We start from the raw sequence: 22,419 nt of genomic DNA on the forward strand, positions 1-22,419 counted from the left end.
GAAATTGTGTGTACCTTGGGTTCCACAGGCTGAAGGGCCAAGCATTGGAAACTGTGTAGTTGAAAAGCTCTAGCGTGGACAGAGTCACTGCATCTAAGAACGCACATTTCTAACACAGTAATTCTTTTTTTTGTTGTTGTTGTTGCCTTGTAGGTTGTCAGGATATTGCGGATGAATTTAGAGCACAAGAAATTGATGGACAAGCTCTCCTCTTGTTGAAGGAGGATCACCTTATGAGTGCAATGAATATTAAGCTTGGACCTGCATTGAAAATCTGTGCACGTATCAATTCATTGAAAGAATCCTAGGGGGTGAACACGAAGGTTGAAGCAACAGTTTCTCAGTGACAGAACTGACAGTAATATGCCAACATCTTCACTGTGGCATGAGTGTTACTGTGATGTTTTGTTAAATATGTGGGGTTTTCCCCACATAAAGACTTAAAAATGTTTCTTTGATTATACCAGGTAGTCCTCTGTAGTTTCCAACAATTAATAGGTTCATGGTAAAGCCTGAGTAATACCTTGAGTTGAAGTGGGAGTTAATGGAAAAACATGAAGTGAAATATGTTGTGATAGGTTAAATATTCCCCAATATGTACTTTATCTTACAAGTTTAAGATTAACACCGCAGCACCCACCCTAGTCTAAACACCATTTAAATTGTGTTGCTGTATTCTGAAAGATTTTTCCCAAATACAGCAGTTTTTGGACTGAAATAACAGAAGTGTCCACAGACTCTGTGGAAGCACTAATAACAGTAAAATGCTATGCATTTAGTTGTGCTCTCTGAGATTCTTTTAGCCTTGAGCAAATTGTCTGTAAGGGGTAGGTTGGCAGCCTGTTTTCCTTGTGTAGGCTTACCCTCATTTCTGCCACTGTAGTATTTTCTTGAAGTCTGGAAATACTATAAACTACGTAGACGTCTCATCAAAATCCTCGTCGACAGGCTACTGAAATGCAATGGCATGACACTCTTGCCAGAGGTAACTGAAGCACATGTTACTTTACTCTCTGTATGCTGCTATGCACTAAGAGGGCATTAAGTTGTTAGGTTTGTAGTTTCGCGTGCTGCTAGTTAAACTAGCCCAGCAGTTCTCAAATGGGGGTTCAGGGTGGATCCTGAGAAGGTGTGAGAACACTCAGGGTTCAGCTTCCTGAATGCCTAGGCATGAGGGGCTGAAAACTGCAGCCAGAACTAGCTCATGTTGAGACAAGTGTACTTTTTAAAGACTGGAGGTAGAGAAGGGATAGCATAGCTCAGATGCTCTTTTTCTTGATACCTCTTCTAACTTGTCTTTTGCTGTAGTGCATTCCCATTGCCTCACTGGAAGCTTCCAAGCACCTTTTATTTGTCCGCTGGCTAGTGTGAGCTGGGCTTGCAGTAGTCTGAGGAAGGAGCGTGGTGAGTTGCTCAGTTAGGTCCTTTCAGAGCTCCGTGTAGGAGCAGCTGCTGCTCCAATGAGGGAGCCTGGAGCTGCAGGTGGGCAGGAGGAGTGCCACCGCCTGGCCACTCTTGGAGAAATCTCTAGGGAACCTTCTTTGTCCCTTTGGCAGGAGATTTTGACTTGGATGCTGCAGAACCAGGCGGTGGGATTTTAGTGTCTCCCTCCATTTTCTCTCTCGCACTCTATGCGGAACAAATACGTGTTTCCCCAGTTACTGACACTCTTAGAAGCTGCTTGGGCTCCAAGGCAGCAGCGCTTTCTCAGCCTTTGCTTCCCCATCACCTGTGTACGGATGTTCGTGGATGTATTTTGTACCTTCTGTTCCCTCCCTTTTGCAGCTCCACTCCCCTTATGTACAGACCTAGATCCCTAAGCTCTTGTATCGGGAAAGAAAAGTATGTGTGCTGATAGAGTCGTCGTGTATATTTGAATTAAATATGTGTATGTATCTGCAAATAATGTCTTTTATGCAAATTAATGCATAATATATGATTGTGTAGGGAGATAAAGTATTCCTGAAAAGAAGAGGAACTGATCTAAAGTTTGAGAACTGCTGACCTAGATCAAAAGGAGTCAATGCACATACACTGGCTGAAAGGAAGGTTTATGACAGGTAGATTAATATGTATATTATTTAACTGATTACCTTAAAGAGTAAATTTAGGTTACAGAAAAATCTGTGCTTCATTTTCCTTTAATTAGACTATTGTTTTGTTTCTATTAACAACCTTTCTATCATTATCTTCCCGATATCAATATTAGAAAAATTGTTTTTAATTAAAACTGTTTGAGCTTACCAATAGCAAATGTTCATATTTTTATTAACCACTGAAGCTTCAAGTTAGGATGACCCATTGCTGTTACATGCTTGTATGTGGTGAGAGCCCTGATCCAAATGGCACCAAAGGCTTTAGAAACTTGATGTCTGGGTTTATTTTGGAGGGAAGTTGCTAAGCACTTTCTAATGTGTTTTTTCTGTCTTCAGTTACTGTTGTCAAATAAACTTCTTAGTTGAAGGTTGAACATTTGGCAATGTTCATTTGAAAGATATTCAAATGATGGAGACAGCAGGTTCCCATGTGTAGCATTTCTGTAAGATACACTGTGTAGAATATCTGTAACATAAGTTCTAAAGGATGCTTTCTGTTTTGATGAGCTAATTGAAGACTAAAGATATCTTAGATATTTAGCCTTTGGCTTTTGTCTTAAAGTTTTATTATTTTTATATGAAAATTTCACTGGCTAATTTTTAATCTGTCTTCTGATTGTACTGTTCTTTGGCAATGTAAAAAGTATGTGTGTGTAAATGTGATTTGATAATGGCTTAAGGCATATTTGAAAATGTGGACTTAGGAGTCATATTTAGACCTGCAGTTATCACAATGTTGTTACATGCATGAGAATTTCACAGTTGTTTTAATTTTGCTTTATTAGACAGCTTTCAGGAGAACTTCTACAGCTAGTGTTTATACACGATTTTCGGACATAATCACTGACAGATGCCAGGAGCTCAGAGCAGACCTCGTTAATGCACGTCTGTTCTGGTTCTTCTGGTACACTACATTTTTTGTGGTTTTGGGAGAGCCACAGATAGTGAGTTATGCTTTAAATATTCATGAACACAGCAGCTAAGAATGTGGGTCTTATGCATATTGAAAGTTTTTTCTGCTTCGCTGATTTTGGCATTAAGCAGGAACTTAAAAGCAGACACAGCAATACTAACCTGTACTGATAGAAATGCACATCTATTGGAGTGTTTGCCGGTATAGCTGTGTCAATAAAATCATTTTTAAAAAAACACAGTAGTCTGGAAAGCTTCCAAGTGCAGCTAAAGTCTACTTCAGAAGTTTTTTAATTTACCCAAAAAAGCAATATGATACTTGGAGTAAATATTCCTGCAGAACCATTTTGCATACCAATCGCTTGTTTCTGTTCAGATCAGTGAGGTCTTCCCAGGCTTATACTACTGTTTTCCATGGCTTTCCCCACAAATTAAGCTAGACTCTCTTGCAAAAGAGGAAGTATTGCAGATTTAAATTGACTAATTTTTAACACTTGCTCGCACTGGATGTGTCTAGAAAAAAAAAAGTTATTATCTTTATTTCCTGGGCTTTTGTATTCTGTATTCAGACTGCTGCTGTTGTGGGCTACATCTCACAGTAATCCCTGCAATATTTCAGTTCCTATAGAAAGGAATACGTGGCACCATAGAATCTTGGCTCAAAAAGGAGATACGTTGCATAGCGTTTTCCCTTCCTTTTTCTCTGCTGGTCTCCATCCTACCCTGCTCCTAAATGCAAACTGAAGCGTTAGCTCAGGGCAAAACCCTCTTGCAGAGCACTGGGCTGAATGTTACTCTCAAGATTTTTTTCCAGTAGAATTATAACTATTACACTTGTCTCAGCTTCACAGTTTATTTGCGGTTTTAAAGAAATGCATGAGTGGTCAAAATGGGTATGCAGACTCCCCTGCTTAATCTGGCTCATATCACTCAGCAACCTTGCTTTGCAGCCAAAACTGGGACCTCTAGCAAGGGAGCTCGGCCAGCTCCACTGACAAAAGTGCTCTGGGAGCACTGGCTGCTCCTTGTTCAAAAACAAGCATTGCCAGGGAATTGCTGACTTCTCCCAGCCAACCATATTGCTTCACATTTGGCACATTCGTAGGACTTTATCACCTTGCTTATACAGAGAATGAAAAATAACCATCTTGTCAAGTTAATCTGTCAGTTGGCTTGGATCATCAGAGAACGTTTGAAGAGTTTTTAAACAGACTGCATTGTAAATCCACTCTTTACCCATTAATCTATCATATTATAGATGGAGGGTGAAACCTTTGCTAGATTTGTGTCAATGAGGTATTTCAAATAGAAGGCTCATGTCCTGCAAGCATCCATTTCCTCATTCTTTCTTGTGAAAGCAGTTTTTTCCCCCTAACTTCTTTTCGGACAAATCATAAGTAGGAGTCCAGCCTTTTGGAAAGAGCAGATGGAGTCCTGCATAACTGCAGCAAGCGGAAAGACATGAGCAGGTTTACTGTAGCGTTTGGATCACTTCTTTACCTCGATCTTAGCTGTAAGGAAATGTTGAGGTGTAAAACCATTTCTTAACTGTAGCTTGAATTCAAGTTTATTTACCGAGACTGCTGGGTGTAGTGTGTCACTTCCTGGCGTAGTGGTTAAAACTAACGCCTGCTTCAGATGACTACTCTCATTTTAGTGTCACAACATCAATGCAGAGACTTACAGCTGGATAGCTTAAGAAATTTCTTACATATTGACAAATACATAGCTCTAAGTGATCAAAGAATTCAGTAACAGCTATACTGTGAGTCCTGGTTTTGCAAATAATTAGACATCCACATAATATATGAGTAGTTCTGATTGTATTGAGACTTAATTAAAATTAAGCATGTGTTTAAAAGCTTGCAGGTTTATTTTCTTACCAGTATTCCATGGAGATTTCCTGTTAGCATATATTTAGATTTATAGTTGTCACTCATTAACCAGGGTTTTACTCATCAGTTTTAATAGGCTGCAGATAATGACTCTGCAAAATAATCAATATCTAGGATACTTTTATTTAATGTTCACTAAAATTAGTTTATTACAGATGGAGACAAAGTAACATTTTGAAGTATTTTGTTTAAATGTACTGTTCCTGTTGAATGCTAAGTGGAACAGGTATGAAAAGAGCTATAAACGTGTAATTTCAATGTAAGGTGTTAATAATTGCTCATAGTGAATTAATTTTTTTTAAGTCACTCTTTCACAGTGAGGCTGTAGTTTCAGACAGGAAATATTGTGAGGAGAAAGAAATTTAAACTCATTTAATGCTTAGTTCATTTAAGCTAAGCCTAAATTAAGTTCATTTTAAAGGAATTTGCCTTTAGTCATAAGGATTTATTTACACCCTATTGGTTCTGTGTAGTTAGATCCCCTCGGTGGCTTTGCAAATGCTGATATTTAAGAAAGATATGGTAATTATGGTACAGATCAGTGCCTCCTGTGTAGATGCTAAGTCTACTTTTTTTTTAAAAGCTGTCCCTAATGTAGTCTGAGAGCCGATGGACAGCCTGTGCCGGGCAGTCAGAGCCTGGGACGTAGATTGAGTACAAAAGCAGGTAGGACACGTGACCCTAATCCATATGAATCAGGCTGATTTGTTTTTACCACTTTCTTAACTTTGGAGGAGCTCTGTCACGTGCCATTTCCTTCTGCATATAGATTTCTAAAATGTGCTTTTTGCCCTGTTGTGTGTTGGCTGGAGCATTTTGTGTCCTGCCTGTCCCCTGGGTCTGATGGTGGGCACTTCCACATGTATTCAGTGCCCCCCTCCTGAGCTGCTGTGTAGGTTTCTGTAACCTCTACATTAAAACTTATACAAACCTACTAATTCACCTGAAGGTTGTATTATTTACTGATCTCTTATAGCTAAGTGGAAGGAAAAAACAAAATTCAGAGGTGTGAATATGCTTGTAATTGAAGGTATGTAGTAAGCTTATAGTCTAGCTTTTGTAGCCATTGGTCTAACTTTCCTGAAGCACAGATCTGGGAGTTAGTGTTATGAACAGATGCAAGTTAAAAAATTTTAAAACTTCCAGCATGTGTTAGCTTCCTACTGAATTATCCAAAATGACTGCGTACAGTAAGGAGCTAGAAAAAGGAGATCAAAAGAGACTTTTTCCATCTGGAAAGAATTACAATTTGAGCACAATTGTACATTCATAGAGTAGTGATCGTAAATATCATTTAAGTGCAATACATAACACTTAAGGAGCATTTTAATTGTGCATAAAAAGCGCCGTATTGTTACACAGAGTTCTTTGAAAGGCTTATAGTGTTGTTCATAGGTACTAAATCAGGGTATCCTTGCTGATTATGGGATTAGGCTAGAAGCACAAATGTCATTGATTCATGAGGCATATCTGGTTTTTGAAGACTTGGGTTCTCCCCCACTACCTGACCAGTGTACTGGCAGCCAGGATGTTGCCATCCTCAGGCAGCTTCTTGCAAAGTCAGTGTTTGAAAGAACCATGAGGTATTCTGCGCACCCAACTTCTTTTTTTAAGTTGTCTTTGTGTTACGGTGTTAGCAAACCAGTACTGATCGGGAAAGATCAGTGTAAAGAATGAAGGGTTTTATTAATGTGTGCCAAATACTTCTATTTAGAAGTGAAAATGTGTAGAATATCTCATTAAAATCAATTTTTACTTTTAAGGAATTCCTTATATGAGGAAAGTACAGAAGTTGCTCATAAAGGGTTAATACTTTAGCCACTGTTACCATTAATATAAAATAATCCTATAAGAACTAAAGACTGTAAAGCATTTGAATGGTGTAAGGCCATTAGTTGCTGGCACAGCACAGGAAGTAGCGTACAGAGGAGATAGAGCGGGGTTGTCTGTAACTCTTATTTCAGATACTACCGCTTTCCTAGCATAGCTTCCCTCCGTCTGGCAGTGGAACTGTAATCCTGCTCTGTGGAGTCATGGTTTGTGGTTATATGGCTGGACTTGAGGTTCAGTGTCAGGACTTCCCAGAAGCACCAGAGAAAAGAAAATGCACAAAGAGAGGAAAAGACGTAGGGTAATAGGATGAAGATCACTTCACAAGTGGTATCTCCCTTCATAAAAAGTCAGGGATAAAAGTAGGCTTACACAGAGAGCTGCTATTAACGTGTTTTAAAATGGCTCCTAATCAGCAGGCTCAGATGCCACAGCTGGATGCTGTGTGGAGACCTGTAGTGCCAGCATTACCTCCTCGGTGGGTGCAGCAGCAGCCCAAAGGCTGATGTTCTTTGACGCTTTTTCCCAAACAGTGTAGGAGAATGAATTTGATAGGAATACAGTGATGTGACATCAGTACATTAATATTTGCTTTGGCTGCATGTTGTGGTTTCCTTGTAAAAAATTAAATTTTAAGAACTTCAAATGGCTTTAGAAGCACTGGAGCAACTGTGGGAATTCTGTTCTAGATGGGGTTGTGTAAATTTTAATTACGGGTTGAGAAGCTGAACTACACTGATAAACAAAATACGTCAGCAGCCCTACCCAACTTCTCGCAGTTCCAGTTCTGTATATGCTAATGAATCAGAAGAGTGAGACTAACCACACAAAGCAGAAGCATCTGAAATGGACTTGAAACTAACTTTGCCTTCATCTGGTGTTAAATAAATTTTAAATTAGGAATTTTCCCTAGCCTGCTGAGCGTGTAGGGATTAGTTATTTCACAATCTTCTGAAATGCCTGGTGCATTGCTATATTTGAGATATTTGCTGGTTTTTAAATGGAATTAGGTTTTGTAAATATTTTGTCAACCCCTTTTCAGTGGGTGTCCAGTTTATATAAAACCTGAAGAAAAGCTGTTGTCAAAAAACTGTGTTTGGACATGGTTTATCCTATAGCATCTCAAGAGCTAAACAACAGCAGTTAAAAATTGAGAGAGCAAGGAGAGATAGCTTAAGGTAGTTTTTCAGTTAACGTTGTGTGTGCTTTCCTACTTTTAACGTGGAAATAGGATTTCCTCCAAATGCATTTTCCAGCATAAAGGATGAAATAATTTGTGGTGCCAAACACTTCAAGCTGTGTTGCTAAGCATTGCCTCCTCTGATTGCACTAGTTTTACAATTCAGTTGTGATCATTCACTGTCCTTTTGATGGCCTTTTTAACAGGTTTTCCCCAAACCATTTTCTACTGTTTAGAATGCTTGTGTCCTTTTGATTACATCACTCAAATCAAAATTTGATTACAGCCTCAAAGAAATGTACCACAGACTGGCTGAAAGAAGCACTATGTAGAGTGAAGTAATAAATCAGGATGATACCTGGGCTTTGATTCATTGCAGAACTGCAAGATAAATACATGATTGAGACGCCATTGTGTATTCTTATGGAGTGATAGACTGGAATATTCTTTTATAAGGTATTTTAGCCCACGTAGTGTTAAATTCTGCAATTACATCTATGTCTATAATTGATATATAATAATGTAAATGATAACCCAAAAATTAAATTTTACAGTTGATGAGCACACAGTGAGCTATGTAAAAATATGATCTTCACTTTGTGAATCATTTTTTTAAAAAGCACTTTCCTATTGCCAACTAGCATGTGAATGAATTTTAGATTCTCTCATTTGTTACAATCTGTAGAAGTGAAATTTCTTTACTCTGTCTGTTAATGGGTAAATTCCTCATACAAATGCTGAAACAAAGCACCTTATACTATGCTGCTTAAACTTGCTTGTAATTGCACTTTTTGTTACCTGCAGATTTTTCTCTGAGTATTCTTGTGCGATATCATTGTTCCCTGTGGGTCTGAGTGAATGATTAACCAACTTTACAGCATCATTTACTTCTATAGTTTCTATTTCAATCCAACATTGTATTGTGAGTTCAGTGCTTCAGAAATAAATGCTACTTCCATTTGTCTGCTTTGGTTGTGTATCATTTATTTCTCTTCTACAAAATTAAATCAAGGCCTTCATAAAACTAAGAATTTAAAAAATTAAGATAGTGTTTTTGCTAGAATTTTTGCCTGACTCATTCTTCCCCTACTGAAGCAGTCCCACTTCAAATTTACCTATTTTAATTTTAAAGTAATTTTGTCTTCAGAATAAATTTTATTTTAATTTAAGCCATTCTTTAACCTTGGGCATCTATTTATGTATAGCAGCTAATCTTGTTGCTTATTGCTCTGACTGTAATTATTTAGTATTTAATATGTACATATACACATTAGAGGAGCAGCAGCAAAGAACTAATGAAATATCAACACCTCTTCTGTAGTTGTGGAAGTTACACATCTTGCACTGTTTCTGTAGCAGGTAAACAAAGTTTTTATTTCTGTAGGAGTTGCAGCTTTATGTTAACTAAAACAATTTATTTCTCATTAAACAGACAACAACCCTGAACTTAAACTGACAAAAAGTCACACTTTAACAAGAAAATACCCTTCAAAGAAATCATAGAAGTTGTTTGAACCTTTGACAGCAGGTTAACCAACAAAAGGGCTCCAGCTTTGAAGAAGACTTTATTGCATTTTATACTATAAAACCTGAGATCATTCCATTTAAAGCAATTCTAAAATCCTAGTCATAAACATAACATTTAACTGAAAACTTGTTTTATGTAAGTAGTGGTCTTTTCTTAAACCCGTACTCTGTAGTTAAATTATCTGAACTGGCAGGTGCTTACTGCCCACTGGAACCCACTGTGGAATTGCGCAGCATCCCACGCCCTGGTGCAATATTCATTAGAATATTGCTGGACGTTGGACTTTTTTTCCACAGGTTGTAGCTCTGGAGATGTTTCCTTGTATTATCCGTGAGGACAGGGTCACAGAACATCAGAGTACACACTTCTGTTGCCCAGCACTTATTTGCAGTCTCTTCAGTCAGCAGCTCATTAACAGATTACAATTACTGTGCCTGGCTTATCAGCTGGCTCTGTGTTTTCATTGTTAAATGGCATAAAGCAGAATTTCCAGCTGACAAATGGATCTGTAGACCACATCTCGTCTGTCAGTTCGACATTGTGACATCGACACCAGTATGCTACTGCAATGAGAAAGCTGTTGATGAAGTACAGCCAGGGGACATTCATCTCCATGTAGGCTGGAATCTGAGCACCGAGAAATAAAATGATAATCTGAAGAAGAACAAAAGGTGCCCAAGTGCCAAGAAAACAAATGAGGAGTCTGGTCAGGAGCTGCCACTTAAAGCAAGTGCCGTTGTTGTTAGACACACATGAGAACATCAGAACAGGCTGACTAGCAAAGGAAACCATCCTGACAGACAGCAGCATGGTTGTAACTTCCTTCCGACAAGCCATGAGAGCCGTGCCTATGAGAAGCAGCATGGCGCACGAGACTGAGTAGCTCTGCGCGCTGGCATAGAGAGGACATTGATACGGAGAAAAACGGTTCTGAATTTCTAGTTCTTCATAGACGGCAGGAACTTTCAGAATACAAAAAAACCCTGACATCCAGATAACAACCACAGCAAATACATAAAGTAATCTTTGACCTCTTTTAGGAAATTGAGAGGTTTGGACTATAGTCATGTAATAATCCAGACCAGCCACGAGATACACTGGGTAATGCAAAACACCGTAGGTCAGAGAAATTATCTGAGTGAACAGGCAAATATGGTACTTTGTGAATCGCACACCCCAGAGTGCAAAGTCCTCAAAATAGAAAATGAAGCATAGACTCATCAGGAATGTGAAATCGAGAACTGCCAGTGAAACACAAAAGTACCCCATAAAACTAACTCTCACATTTTTTTGCTTAACTTGCAGCATGAAGAAATCGAGGAACACTTTTCCGAGCATAATCAGGAGCAACGTGCAGCTGATTTCACGAGGTTGGTTGACCTGGGTGTGGTGGTACTGACCAGAACAGTTTTCATGGAGTATGGCAGCCATCCTCCAATGGCAAGAACCAGTAAAGTATCACAGGGCACAATGCTTCATACCTGTAAAGAAAAAAAAAAAAAGGTTTGTAAAAATTTATTTCTGGGCTACCTCTACAATTAATTGATTCTCCATCACAGCAGCTACCAATTTTACATCTGAATTTTCCAGGCTCCTTAATTAAACAGCTTAATGAACACATCATTAAATTGGTTTTAAAACAGAGGGAGGTAGCTTCAGACTGGACATAAGGAAAACATTTTTTACAGTGAGGGTGGTGGAACACTGGCCCAGGTTGCCCAGAGAGGTGGTGGATGCCCCATCCCTGGAAACTTTCCAGGCCAGGCTGGATGAGGCTCTGAGCAACCTGGTCTGCTTGGAGATGTCCCTGCTCCTTGCAGGGGGGTTGGACTGGGTGGCCTTTGAAGGTCCCTTCCAACCCTAACCATTCTATGATTCTAAGCAGCACCTACATTTTCTCTTCTTCAAATTACTATCTCTTGAAAGTTAAAAGGTCAACATAGACCTAAGTTACTTTTCTAGCTGCTTTCCTAAGGAAAAGTTTAGGAAATAAGGTTGACTGTATTCCTTTCCTTTAGAAAGGACAGGGATCTTTCTGTCCAGCTGGGCAGAGGAATTGATGTTTCAGAGCTCCTACATATTTTTAAGAAATTAGATAACCACTTAGGGCAGAAGTTGTACAAGACACACAAGATGTTACAGTATGGCCTCACAGTTCATTGTGGAATTGAGACTGCAGAAATATGCTGAAAGCAGAAAAAAAGTATCAACACCACTCATCCTTTTTAGGTGCTAAAATCCTGGAACTCTGGGGCAATCCAAAGCATGCATGCTTCAATAGCTGATAAGGCTTTTTTTTTTTTGTCCATTTTTTAGCAATGTAAGTACTACAGCAACAGACACCTCAGAAGAGGTGTTTTTCCTCTTGGAATTCTGTTAAGTTTCCTTATGATACCTCTTTTCTCTGTATTAATTCCTAAGGAAAATGAACACAGGATGGCTTTGTGTATGTCAGCAAGACACACTAGACAAAGCTCTATATCCTTGCTTATCTCTTCCCTAAAAGAAGCAGGATGGTGTCCGTGTTCTCAGTGACAGCAGAGAAAAGCTGAGAAGCCGAGGCGGCTGTAAGAAAGAATTGCCTCTGAGGCTCTCCATTAACAGCGATTCACTTCTACTTAAACAGACACCTGCATTTTACTCCCAGCTCGCCGGAGTTGGTGAGCGTTTGCGTTACTGGCAAGCAGACCGAGAGGGAAGGAGGAAACCCGCAGGCAAAGCAGAGCCACGCTATGGAAGCGACCGCTCCAGTCCGTGCTGTCACCGTGCAGACTCACCTGTACGCGGGTCAGGCCTCTCCCCTGCGGCGCGACGACCCGGGCAGGGCAGCGGGAGAACCGCGCTCATCCCGCGGAGCCGTTCCCCCCCTCCCTGCGCGCCGGCTTTCCCCGACGCCCTCCTGCTCCACGGGCAGCCCCCGGCCCTGCCCACCTCCGGCGGGTTTCCCTTCTTCTCTGCAGAGCTCCGGCAGCCGGGACGCCCGGGCTGGGCGCGGCTCCCGCGGTGGGTTCCCGCCCGGGCCGGCCTCTCCTCGCCCAGGAACCCACCTGCCGCCTCTCCGCGCTCCTCCTCGGCGTGCGGTGCGGGGACCTTCCCGGGCCTCCCGCGCCGCGCCGCCCGCGGCCACCTCAGGCGGCGGCCTTCTCCGCCCCTCCCCATCGCACGGGGACGCGGACGGGGTGGGGAAGGGAGGGAAAGGGCTCGGTTCGCCGCACCCCTGCCCTGCCCGCCCCGGTCCGAGCCGGTCGCTCGGCGCCCGCCAATTTCCCGCCGACCCCGAGGCGCCTCAGCGCCCAGCGCCAGCTGGGCCCCGGGCCCACCCTCACGGCGGGCGGGAGGGACGTGGCGGTGAGGGGCTCATGTTGAGGGGAACACGAGCGCCGTGAGGAACAGGGTTCAGTGTGCCGTGTTTAATCCAAGGGTTCAGTGAGCGGTGTTTCATCCCTCCCTCCAGACACGCCCGCCATGACTGAGTGAAGTGAAACGGCTCCAGGCACGGGAGGTGAACGCCTGTCGTTTCCTGAGCGGTGAGGGCAGAGCACGGTGGCCTTCCTGAGGCCGCTGAAATCATAATATCCGTGGTGGATAAACATTTTCTGTTCCAAATGTGTGAGGTGTGTGGAAAAATGGCGGCAGGGCGATGGCAGGGTGCTGAGGGTGGGTGTTGGTGAGAGCCCAGGCCTTCAGGGCTGGGGGGCCGTCGCCCTCGGCGCTTGCTCGCTGTGGAGTGTTGGGTGTCAGCGACCACAAGACCACTTGGTTTCCGAAGCCCTGTGTTCACACAGCCTGTGACTACTCGCCCACGTCGGCTTTGGGGCTCAGCCCTGTTGGTGAATTGTCACCGGTTTCACCCCCGCAGAGTTAATCACAACAAGCGGGGATGCCGATCCCCTCCCAGAGATGTCCCTGAAAGTATTCAGCGGACTTTGGAATAAATAATTTCTGTTTCTTTTCCGGTCTCACAGCTGGAAGAACTCTCAGCGAGGATGTCCTGTCCCCGTCCACAGAGCCCTCCGTGGGGAAGCGCATGGGTTACCTTGCAGCATGATTGCACATGAAATGCTTTGGATTTGTGGTCTTCCACATGCAACCTGTCCCGTACTGAATGCAGTAGGCTTCTAAATGTGTGACAAGACAACTATTTGCAGCATATCACTACTTTAATAATTGATGAAACCACCAAACGAATGTGAATATTGCAGAATTCAGCCAATGGTGTGTTTGCAACACAGTTCAAGTTTTTAACACTGTGTGTTGTGGTTTAACCCCAGACAGCAACTAAGCCCCACACAGCCGCTCACTCATTCCCCCCGGGTGGGATGGGGGAGAGAATCGGGAGAGTAAAAGTGAGAAAACTGCGTTGAGATAAAGACAGTTTAGTAGGTAAAGCAAAAGCTGCGCAGACAAGCAAGTGAAACAAGGAATTAATTCACCACTTCCCATCAGCAGGCAGGTATTCAGCCGTGTCCAGCAAAGCAGGGCTCCATCACGCGTAACGTTACTTGGGAAGACAAATGGCATCACTCTGAATGTTATGTTGGCAAAAAGATTTTTTACAAATGGCTGTCTCAATTCTGTCTGCCTCTGAGATTCTTAATGATTAAGAAAAGTTTAGGAGAGAGGTTAGGGAACACCTATTATTTGTTTTAAGATAATGATTAATTGAAGTAGATAATCCTCAAAGTATATATAAAACCTTCTAAATGGGCCAGCTCTTTAGCTTGGCCATCCTGTAGCAAGCTACTTAATAGAATTTTAAAAGTCACAGTAACAGCTTTTCTCCTCTTCCAGACCGAAGTACTAATTTAATTTTCTGTTTGTTGTTTTAACTCCCACCTACCAATATGTGCAGGATAGGACCATATCCCACCACAGGCATGGCGTGCTGAGGGTCCCGAGCTGTGCTTCTCAAGTTAGTTGGCAGTGGTTTCCTAATTGCTGCATGTATGCAATATAGCTGTAACACTATGACGTCTTTATTTTTTTCCCTTTATGTTTGATGCTGCAGCACCCGCTTTGTGCTGAACAGTCCAGAGCCCAGTACTGACACTCCGCTGCCTCCACGGACGCCAAGGCTGCCCATCCCGGGATGCTCGTCCAAACTGGTTTACTGAGCAGGAGCGGCTAGCGTGAGTCTCTAGATGATCTGGGAAAAGGTCGTGTCTAACATCCTGCCTTTCTCAAAAATTAGGTACTGATGGAGATAAATGACATCTTTTAGATGCTTCCTCCACATGGGACCACCTGAGAAATTTAGGCAGAACACCTGATTTCTAGGACCTAATGAAGAGAGCTAGACCTGAGAGCTTTTTGCATTTGTTGTTGCTCAATTTAACCTGGCTTTTGTTGGGTCTAAAACTCCATAGTGATCATAGAGCAACCGTAATTTTAGTATGTCTAGTGTCCATTGGGAGGGAAACGTTTTTTGTTTTCTTTCTTGCAGGGTAGATGATTGCAAATCCATGTTTGATCTATCTGTGTGTGATCTCTGTGTACAAAGTTACCAAGTGGCTGGCAGGACCTCTTCTGAAAGCAACTCACTCTGGAATTAAATTCAGATGCAAGTAGAGCTTTTTTTTTTTCTTTTTTACCCTCTTCTTCTCCTTTCATGGTTAATCTCAAGGATTAAATAACTTCAGGGGGAAAAAAAGTTTGTTCTTGTTTTGGTTTTTTTTTTTGTGGATAAACAAAATTATCAGTATTATATTCTGAAAAAAAATGTGAGAGCTTAAGGAAATCTCAAGCAGCATTCACACTGGCGATATTTACTTATCCAAACAGTACTTACTAGGACTGTTGCACAAACTGCAATATAATAAGAAAATGTTTCCACCTGAGATGGATATTTTACATTTTGAGCATTGAAGCCCACAGTGTGGTCCCATCACAAGTATCTGAATGGTGATGCCCTCAATAGTAGTTGGTTTTCTCCTTCTTAGTTCTAATCTAAAGTAAAGCAGAAAGTGATTTTCCCAGTGGTAGCTGTGAATTGTCTGGATGGTATCTTCGTGGTGTTATTGTTTCTGATCGTGTCTGTCTTTATGACTGCAGAAACTATTGTACTGGCCTATGTGGGGAGATACTTGGATGGTGGAAATGAGCAACCAGGAGGTGAAGGGGAGATTTTAAACATTTTTTCTGCTGATAAAATTCCTCATGAGGGTGTGACCTTGAGTATGCAGCACAGCATGTCAGCCCCGTGCTCAGTGAGCCTTCTGAGCAGGCTCCTCAGCGTGGCTGCCCAAGTTACCTCCTGAGTTAATGCTGGGATTACTTGGCTTCTCTTTCCTTCCTCCGAGGCCTTCTCTGGTGCTTGTTTCGAAGTTGGCTTATTGCTCACTGATTACTCTCAAGTTATTGTTTTCTGCTCCTGAATAATACATCTCATCCTCCTGTTTTTCAGAGAAATTATGATGCAAGATGGAATGCCCTGGAAATCAAATGCATCACTTAGCGCTGGGTCCTCCTCTCTGTGTGCTTGCACTCAGTACTGAATAAGGTCGGGCTCTTCTGTAGCATCTGCTCAGTTTCCAACTTCGCAGGAAAACTTGCAGGTACTGGACAAATATCATACTCTGTAAATAATGGTTTGAGCCCATGCTGCTTGATTAAAGAGGCTGCATTTATATTAATGTGCAGCTGTAGAAAGGTTTAAGAAGTTCTATTTGCATGCAGGCAGCTGTGTGTGAAAATAAGACAGGAGACTGCCTCCTCCAGGGGGAGGGTACCTGAAATGATGCAGCCAATCTCTTGCAAAAGCCGTTTGTGTATTCTTCAGATGACCATGTTGTGGTTCTGTGTCCCCTGTATTCATCAGATATTTGCATAGATGCTTCCTTCCTTCTTCAGGACTGTTTCCTGCTACTGATTGCTCATATTTTGGGTTCTGTTGTTAACTGTAAGGGTAGGATTTTAGGACAAAGGGGAACGGAACAAGAAAAAACCAAAAACACTCTAATTTCAATTCTAACTTGGTCAGTTTCTGAAAGAACAGTGCCTGAACACGGTTAGTGTCCTCACAGAACAGGGATCGGTCTCTCCCCTCTCCTCCTGTGATGGGGCTCAGCAGTGCAGCCCCACGGGTCACTGTGGCTCTGAAGTCGCGTAGAAGGACCAGCGGGGAACAGTAGAGTTTCTGCTGCTGCTGCTTCTCCCTCAGTGCTGCCTGATTCAGGGCCAGGAGGTTTCCTTCAGACAGGAGCAGGTGTAGACAGTCAATACAACTTCTTTACCGTTACATGAAGGAATCTAGGGTGTGCTTCCTATGTATGTAGTACTGAATATTTACTTTTCCCTAGTTCTTCCTGGTTGGGACATGCTGTGCTTCATAAGTTAGTTGCCATCTGCCCCTTTATTCAGTTGAGCAGAAGGAATAAATTTAAACCTCACCTTTGTGCGTTTCAAGGAATCTTATGTTGACATCTTGGAGAGCTCAAGCCGCGTGGGAGCAAGACAAGGAGATCAAATGTGTATTTGTGCTTTTTGAAGTCATGTGTGGGGAAAGCTATGCGCTGTGAAGTGAACTCCTGGAAAAATTATTATGAAAAATCAATATCCTGAGCAGCAAGGAGCTGGGCTGTGACTCAGTTTGGAGGTGAACGGACGTAACAGTGTGCAGAGCTGGCAGCAGACCGCAGTGAGTGCAGAATGTCATCTCTGGAATGTCTTTGTAGGTGGAGATGAGTGCCAATCTGATCCAGCCTTGCCTGTATCCTCTTCTTTTTCCTGGATGTGCCTTTAACTGGGTGTTGCCTAGCTGAGCATGTTTAATGCCCTGTTAGATTGTGTGCCTTGTCAGCAGAGGATTAGCAACCCAAGTTTTGCAATGGCTGATGAGCAAGCGGTTGTGGAGTTGCTGTTCCTGAAAGGCTGCATGTCTCAGAAAGACAGTATAAGGTTTATGAAGACTTTAATTTTTTAATAAAATATTTAACTGATAAAATATTTAACTAACTTTAATTTTAAAGAAGGAAATACTTGACCAGTGTCCCATTTACAAGATGTTTTCATTTACTTTTCAGGCATCTTTTAAAAGCACAATGTGCCTTTGGATCTTTATTTGAATCGTTCGAGGTGCTCATCTTAAAACTAACAGGTTTGTTCTTAGGAAGTTCTTGTGAGAAGACACTGTAAATATTTCCAAAGTAATTTTACTTTGAAGGCATCTTGTTGTAGAGCTCTAACTCTGCCTGTTCAGTGACAATCTAGTAAATGCAGGACATTGTTGATGCCAGCCTTGTTGCATTTTTCAGTAGTGTTTCCTTGGTGTGTTTAACTGTAGCATGCTTTCACTCTACGAGGTGTAACCTTTACCAGCGCTCATGATGACGCTGCAGTCTTTTTGGTTTTTGCTTGTCTTTGACACAGATAATTTTTCAGGGAACTAGAAGAAAGATGGGATGTGCAAGGCTCTGAAAACTACATTACATGAACCAGTAATTTATAAAACCCAGTTCGTAGCTTGCTGGTCACTGTGACAAGAAACTAAAATTCTTAAGACTGAAGCCAACACGGAGTGCAAGGTGTGATCCTACCCTCACTATGTTGCTCACAAACAATAAAACAGCTAATAATCTTCTGTAACCTTTTAGTATATTGCTATCAGCTGGTAGACTTCAGTTTTAAAGTGGCACTTTCATTTAAAAGGAAGCTAAAAAGAGGGGAGATGCAATTTCAATCCCACCCTCGATCTCCAGAATTCAAAACTGTATTTTCTGATTCCCAGCAAACAGCCTTTCTTGATTATTGGCTGAAGACTCGTGTGCCGGAAAGAGAAAGTGCAATTTACTGCTAAGGCGAGCGAGAGTCACTCAGGACTCTTCTCTGTTTCATTTACTGACTAGTAAAGGTAAACCACAGGGGTGTTCTTGTGAGCACCTACATCCTTTACCGGATCCAGGCTACAGACCACTTTCAAGAATGGTAAGTGTGGCCTTTTCTGTGTTTGGTTTCTGTTTCACGTGATGAGGATTAGTGGTGGTTACTACCTGTGATGAGGATTAGTGGTGGTTACTACCTGGAGAGAAGACTTTGATCTATATCTAAAGCACGATCAGTGTTTACCCAGTACTGTTAGCTCCCTCTTTACTTTAACTTGCACTGAAACTGTTTGCATAGTGCTATTACTAACTCTAAACTAACTTCTCTCACAAAAGTTTTTTATCAGAAAACAATTATTTTTCTGAATGATTATTATTTTCACATTAAAAAAATGCACTTGGCAAAACGAATGCCTACTGTGTCAGCCAGGGAGTAATGGACTCTTTGTGGACACTATCAGGAAATGTGCCTTTTGTTTTCCTGCACCTGTTGCTGTATTACAAATAAAATCATCCAATGTTTTATTTAATAAAACGAGGAGCCCTAATGAAATTGTACCAGCCATTACCAGGAAGTCTATTGAAAACATTCAGCAGCTGCTGGGTCTCAGTTCATTTACACTGATAGGATTGTTTTGTCCCTCTCCTTGTGCTCTGAGTGAGAAAGCTCCAGCGCTGTGCTGGTGTGCAGCAGAGCCTTGGACCGTTTCATACCGCTCCCCTCTAACTCCCTGTGGAGTAGCTGATCAGAATCGGTAACAAATGGTGCTCAACAGTTAAGTACCTGTGACTTGGAAAAGTTTGTTGGAAGTCAGTGTCCCAGGCCTTTTGCAAACACACCACAGTGGTAAAGCAGGTAAAGATCTACTGTTTTATTCTGATTTTATAGAGGGATTGATCAGAGAGGTTAAGAATAAAACCACTCAACCTTTCTTATTAGACAAAACACCTAGGTAGCCTGAGGAATCCTCCGGAGTGAGCTGGGGGGCAGCTTTGTTTAATATTGTTACGTGTCACCACTCTTTTTCTAAAGGTCCCTCACAGAATTGGTCTCTCTGTCTCTTCTGTATTTAAAAGTCAATACATCCATCACATAGCTGTGCTGGCAAGTAGGTAGAGACTCTTTCACACACTGTAGTTCCTAGCAAGAGTTTGCTAATTAAAAGGAAAAGCTAAGCCTAGCAATAATCTCTGTACTAAATACCGAACAGTAGATCTTACATTAAAAACACCAACAAGTTGTGTCATAACTGTAGCTGCTTTGGGTATTGGAAAATGGTTGATAAAGACTTTCTGGTAAAAATATTATAGTGAAGGATTTTTTTGTTCTGACTTGCAGGATTTGAGCATTTCTAGGCTTGGTTTTTAAAATGTATGAGAAGTAGTTGGATGAAGCGCCAGCCAAGCAGTAAGCGATACAGCCCTCCCTTCCCACAGCAGCTAGGGAGTGAACGGCCGTGCCTGTGGGCAGGTGGTGTGGTGTGAGGACGCGCAGTCCCCGAGCATCTCCTGCTGGAGCGTTCCTTTCTGACCGCTGGGATACCACTGCCTTGTAGGATCCTGTATCTGCTCCGCTTTGCTTTTTTCCACAACCAGTCTTCTTAAGCCTGTCCTACCGGTGTTTTCAGCCCCCTTGAGCTGGCTCTTCTCTCCTCTCCTCAAGCACTAACCTGAGGAGGAGGCATGAAAGAGGGAAGTGAATTTGGAAGTTAAAAGGACTCAGCTCTCTCTTAATAAATCAAGACCAAAGCATCTTTCATGGGGTGCTTAAGAGCCAGCACTGCTTTAAAATCACCAGTTGTTGCCATCGGATCCACGTGTTAGGATTCTGCACCACTCTGGCTTACAGACTCAACACCTCCCTGGTGCGAATTTAAAAAATTGCCCAGTGCCTGGCACCACAGGCACAGTTCCTTCAGGAGGGCTGGGCCAGGAAGGGGCACGGGCTGGCTGTGCCCCAGGTCTCGCGCAGAGCGGAGCCTGTGTCTGTTCTGTGACAGGCAGGGCACAGCGGTACTTGAAAATCCTGTCTTTTACCCCAAGGTAACGGCAGTGCATAGCAACGTAGGGCACCTAGATCAGAATAAAGCAAGTTTTGGGGACAGGGAAGGGGGGTTTGTAAATTGCTGAGGTTTGTGGCTGGAGGATATACATGGTGGTGTGGGGCAGCAAGGGGTAAGCAGCTCAGCGTCTGCACGGGGCAGGAAAAGGGCAGGGCACAGCGGCGAGGCGGGTGGAAAGGGTTTACTCTGCAAACCCAGCTCGCCTGAACTGAGCCTGCGGATCCAGGAGGGGTTCTGACCAGGACCTCAGCTGCTGCCAGTAAAGCAGCTGCAGCTGGAAGAGGCTCGCTCTCTGTTACCCAGTGCCTTTGATGCCAACTGCAAGGTTTGATTATTACTTTGCTGTCACTGTGACCCCGTTATCAAATAATTGTATTTTCAGAGGAGCTGGAGACCAACCCTGTAAAGCCTGTACAGCTTAGTGCAGAGAGAGAAACGCAGGTGGTTGCAGGAAGGAAAATACAGGGCTAAGCCAGGCAGATCCATTTTCCATGTTTCTACATTTAACGTTTACATAAGGCAGACGTGCCTGTCCGCCTTTCTCCTGATCTGTCAGAAGGCAGGCACGTCCTGGTTAAAGTGTAATTTAAGGGTTGACTGAGGAACTGAGACGCTCTCCATTTTGCTTTATCTGCCCTTTTTCAGGCTGCCTGATGCTCTGTAAACTCCATCCAGTATAGAGTTCAAACAGGAACTGAAACAGCCCTAAACGAGCAATATATATATATATATAACTCCTATAAAATGCATGTATAAAAAAAATTCAGAAAAATTTACTCCACGATCTATAGCACGTGAAAGTAAAGGCTCCCCTGAGCAGCTGCTTCAAGGGTACCTTGCTATTAGAAAATTGTGTGTCATCACAGATCCAAGCATCCCCACCAGCATTGTAGCATTTCCACAGATAAAGAAATATGCGAGTTTGTCACAGAATAATTTTAAAAATTATTTCTTAATTGCTAGAGAAAGACCTGCCTTTGTTTAAGAACACCAGAACACCACAAGTGAGCTGAGGTTGTATCCGTACCAGAGCACGGCAAACTTGGGTGTAACATCTCCGCTAAATACTGATCTGCATGAAATATTCATTTGTGTTTCACCAGTAATTAATTCAAAAATAAGTTAGTAATAATACTATTTTCTTGCAGAGAAACATAAGCAGAAAATTATAAATCACTGGGAGGAATATCAGTAAGACCACTATGAAATTTTATTGCAGGAAGGACATTTTAATAGACTAGTTAAATAATATACAGCTGTATATACTTGTTCCCATAAGGTCACCCTAGGGTCTGGAAGTTAAAAGTCAAAATCAGTAAGAACAACTTTGAAATATCTGATGTAAAAGTGGCCTGATAAATAACTAAACATGGCCAAATCCTTCGTGATTTTTCTCTTTGGGCTGGAAGTGTTTGTCAGGATATCGTAAATCCACTCACACTTTTACTGTTACTGGCATATTGTAATCACTTCTCTCATCATCTTGTTCTAAAATAATTCTGAAGTGTTTGGGAATATTTGTAAAAAATGCTGGATTACAGTGATGGCTGGTGAAGCCCTTTCCTTAACCCCTGACCAGCTCTGACAAAGTTCTCTCTCTTCGCACTGCTCTTCAGAAGATGCAGAGCTGCTCCCAGCAGATCAAGTGAGAGAGTTTAAGGCTCAGCTGTGTGAGCCTGAGCCTCTGTTCAGGTGACAGCACAAATTTGCGGTAGCCAATTTGGAGATGTAGACACTTGTCCTCAGGCCACAGGTGGGTAGCGCTGGTGTATCGCACGCATCCGCTGAACAGGGAGCAGATGGCAACGTTACTGAAGTGTTCATTATTTGACCATTTCAACCAGCCACCCTTGTTTTAGCTCCCACTGGAATGGGCAGGAATCCAACCTAATGAACTGCAGGGACATCTTCAGTGTGGGAAAGATTTTTATAACTCTGCACTGGCATGGCAAAAGCTCTTTGGGTCAGGTGTACCACGAACTGCACTGCCAACAAGCTGAAGATTCTCGCGTAGAAGGGCAGGCAGCTCTGTTCTCCACACTGGGAGTGAAGATGTGAAATGCAAGCACAAGGGAAATGAGCCTCTGTATGGGCAG

General features: G+C 42.4%; 2 protein-coding genes and 1 long non-coding RNA gene across 17 annotated transcripts in view; 2 read left to right on the forward strand and 1 right to left on the reverse strand.

Annotated features, from left to right (window-relative positions):
- PHC3 (polyhomeotic homolog 3) overlaps positions 1 to 8,880 on the forward strand; it is a 35,233-nt gene extending 26,353 nt beyond the window's left edge. For 10 of the 14 annotated variants that reach the window (XM_086755152.1, XM_086755153.1, XM_086755156.1 and 7 more), the window contains one exon: positions 154 to 8,880. In XM_086755152.1, coding sequence (XP_086611278.1) covers positions 154 to 308 — 155 coding nt within the window. In that variant the 3' untranslated portion in view covers positions 309 to 8,880. The remainder of the gene's footprint in view (positions 1 to 153) is intronic. The other 4 variants (XR_015259431.1, XR_015259432.1, XR_015259433.1 and 1 more) reach the window with 4 other exon arrangements.
- Positions 8,881 to 9,376: 496 nt separating this feature from the next.
- Positions 9,377 to 12,334, reverse strand: GPR160 (G protein-coupled receptor 160). Its single transcript, XM_086754851.1, has 2 exons — positions 12,219 to 12,334; positions 9,377 to 10,922 (listed from the first exon to the last, which is right to left on the reverse strand). Exon 2 carries the CDS (start codon positions 10,870 to 10,872, stop codon positions 9,853 to 9,855), a length of 1,020 nt encoding a protein of 339 aa, XP_086610977.1. The 5' UTR covers positions 10,873 to 10,922; positions 12,219 to 12,334; the 3' UTR covers positions 9,377 to 9,852.
- A 3,340-nt stretch (positions 12,335 to 15,674) lies between these two features.
- On the forward strand, positions 15,675 to 17,552 carry LOC147599732 (uncharacterized). Of its 2 annotated transcripts, XR_015259333.1 has the most exons (4): positions 15,675 to 15,750; positions 15,845 to 15,995; positions 16,847 to 17,077; positions 17,463 to 17,552. It is a non-coding gene; the product is annotated as an uncharacterized LOC147599732 (long non-coding RNA). The 2 variants fall into 2 exon arrangements; XR_015259332.1 differs by lacking the exon at positions 17,463 to 17,552 and having other exon boundaries at positions 16,847 to 17,383.
- The last annotated feature ends 4,867 nt before the right edge of the window (positions 17,553 to 22,419 follow it).

This window comes from Chlamydotis macqueenii, chromosome 9 (genome assembly GCF_036417535.1).
Source record: "Chlamydotis macqueenii isolate bChlMac1 chromosome 9, bChlMac1.mat, whole genome shotgun sequence".
NCBI classification, from domain to species: Eukaryota; Metazoa; Chordata; class Aves; order Otidiformes; family Otididae; genus Chlamydotis; species Chlamydotis macqueenii.

What these genes read in the sequence shown, in the direction of transcription:
- GPR160 (XM_086754851.1), bottom strand. Translation starts at nt 10,872, where the DNA reads ATGGCTGCCATACTCCATGAAAACTGTTCTGGTCAGTACCACCACACC.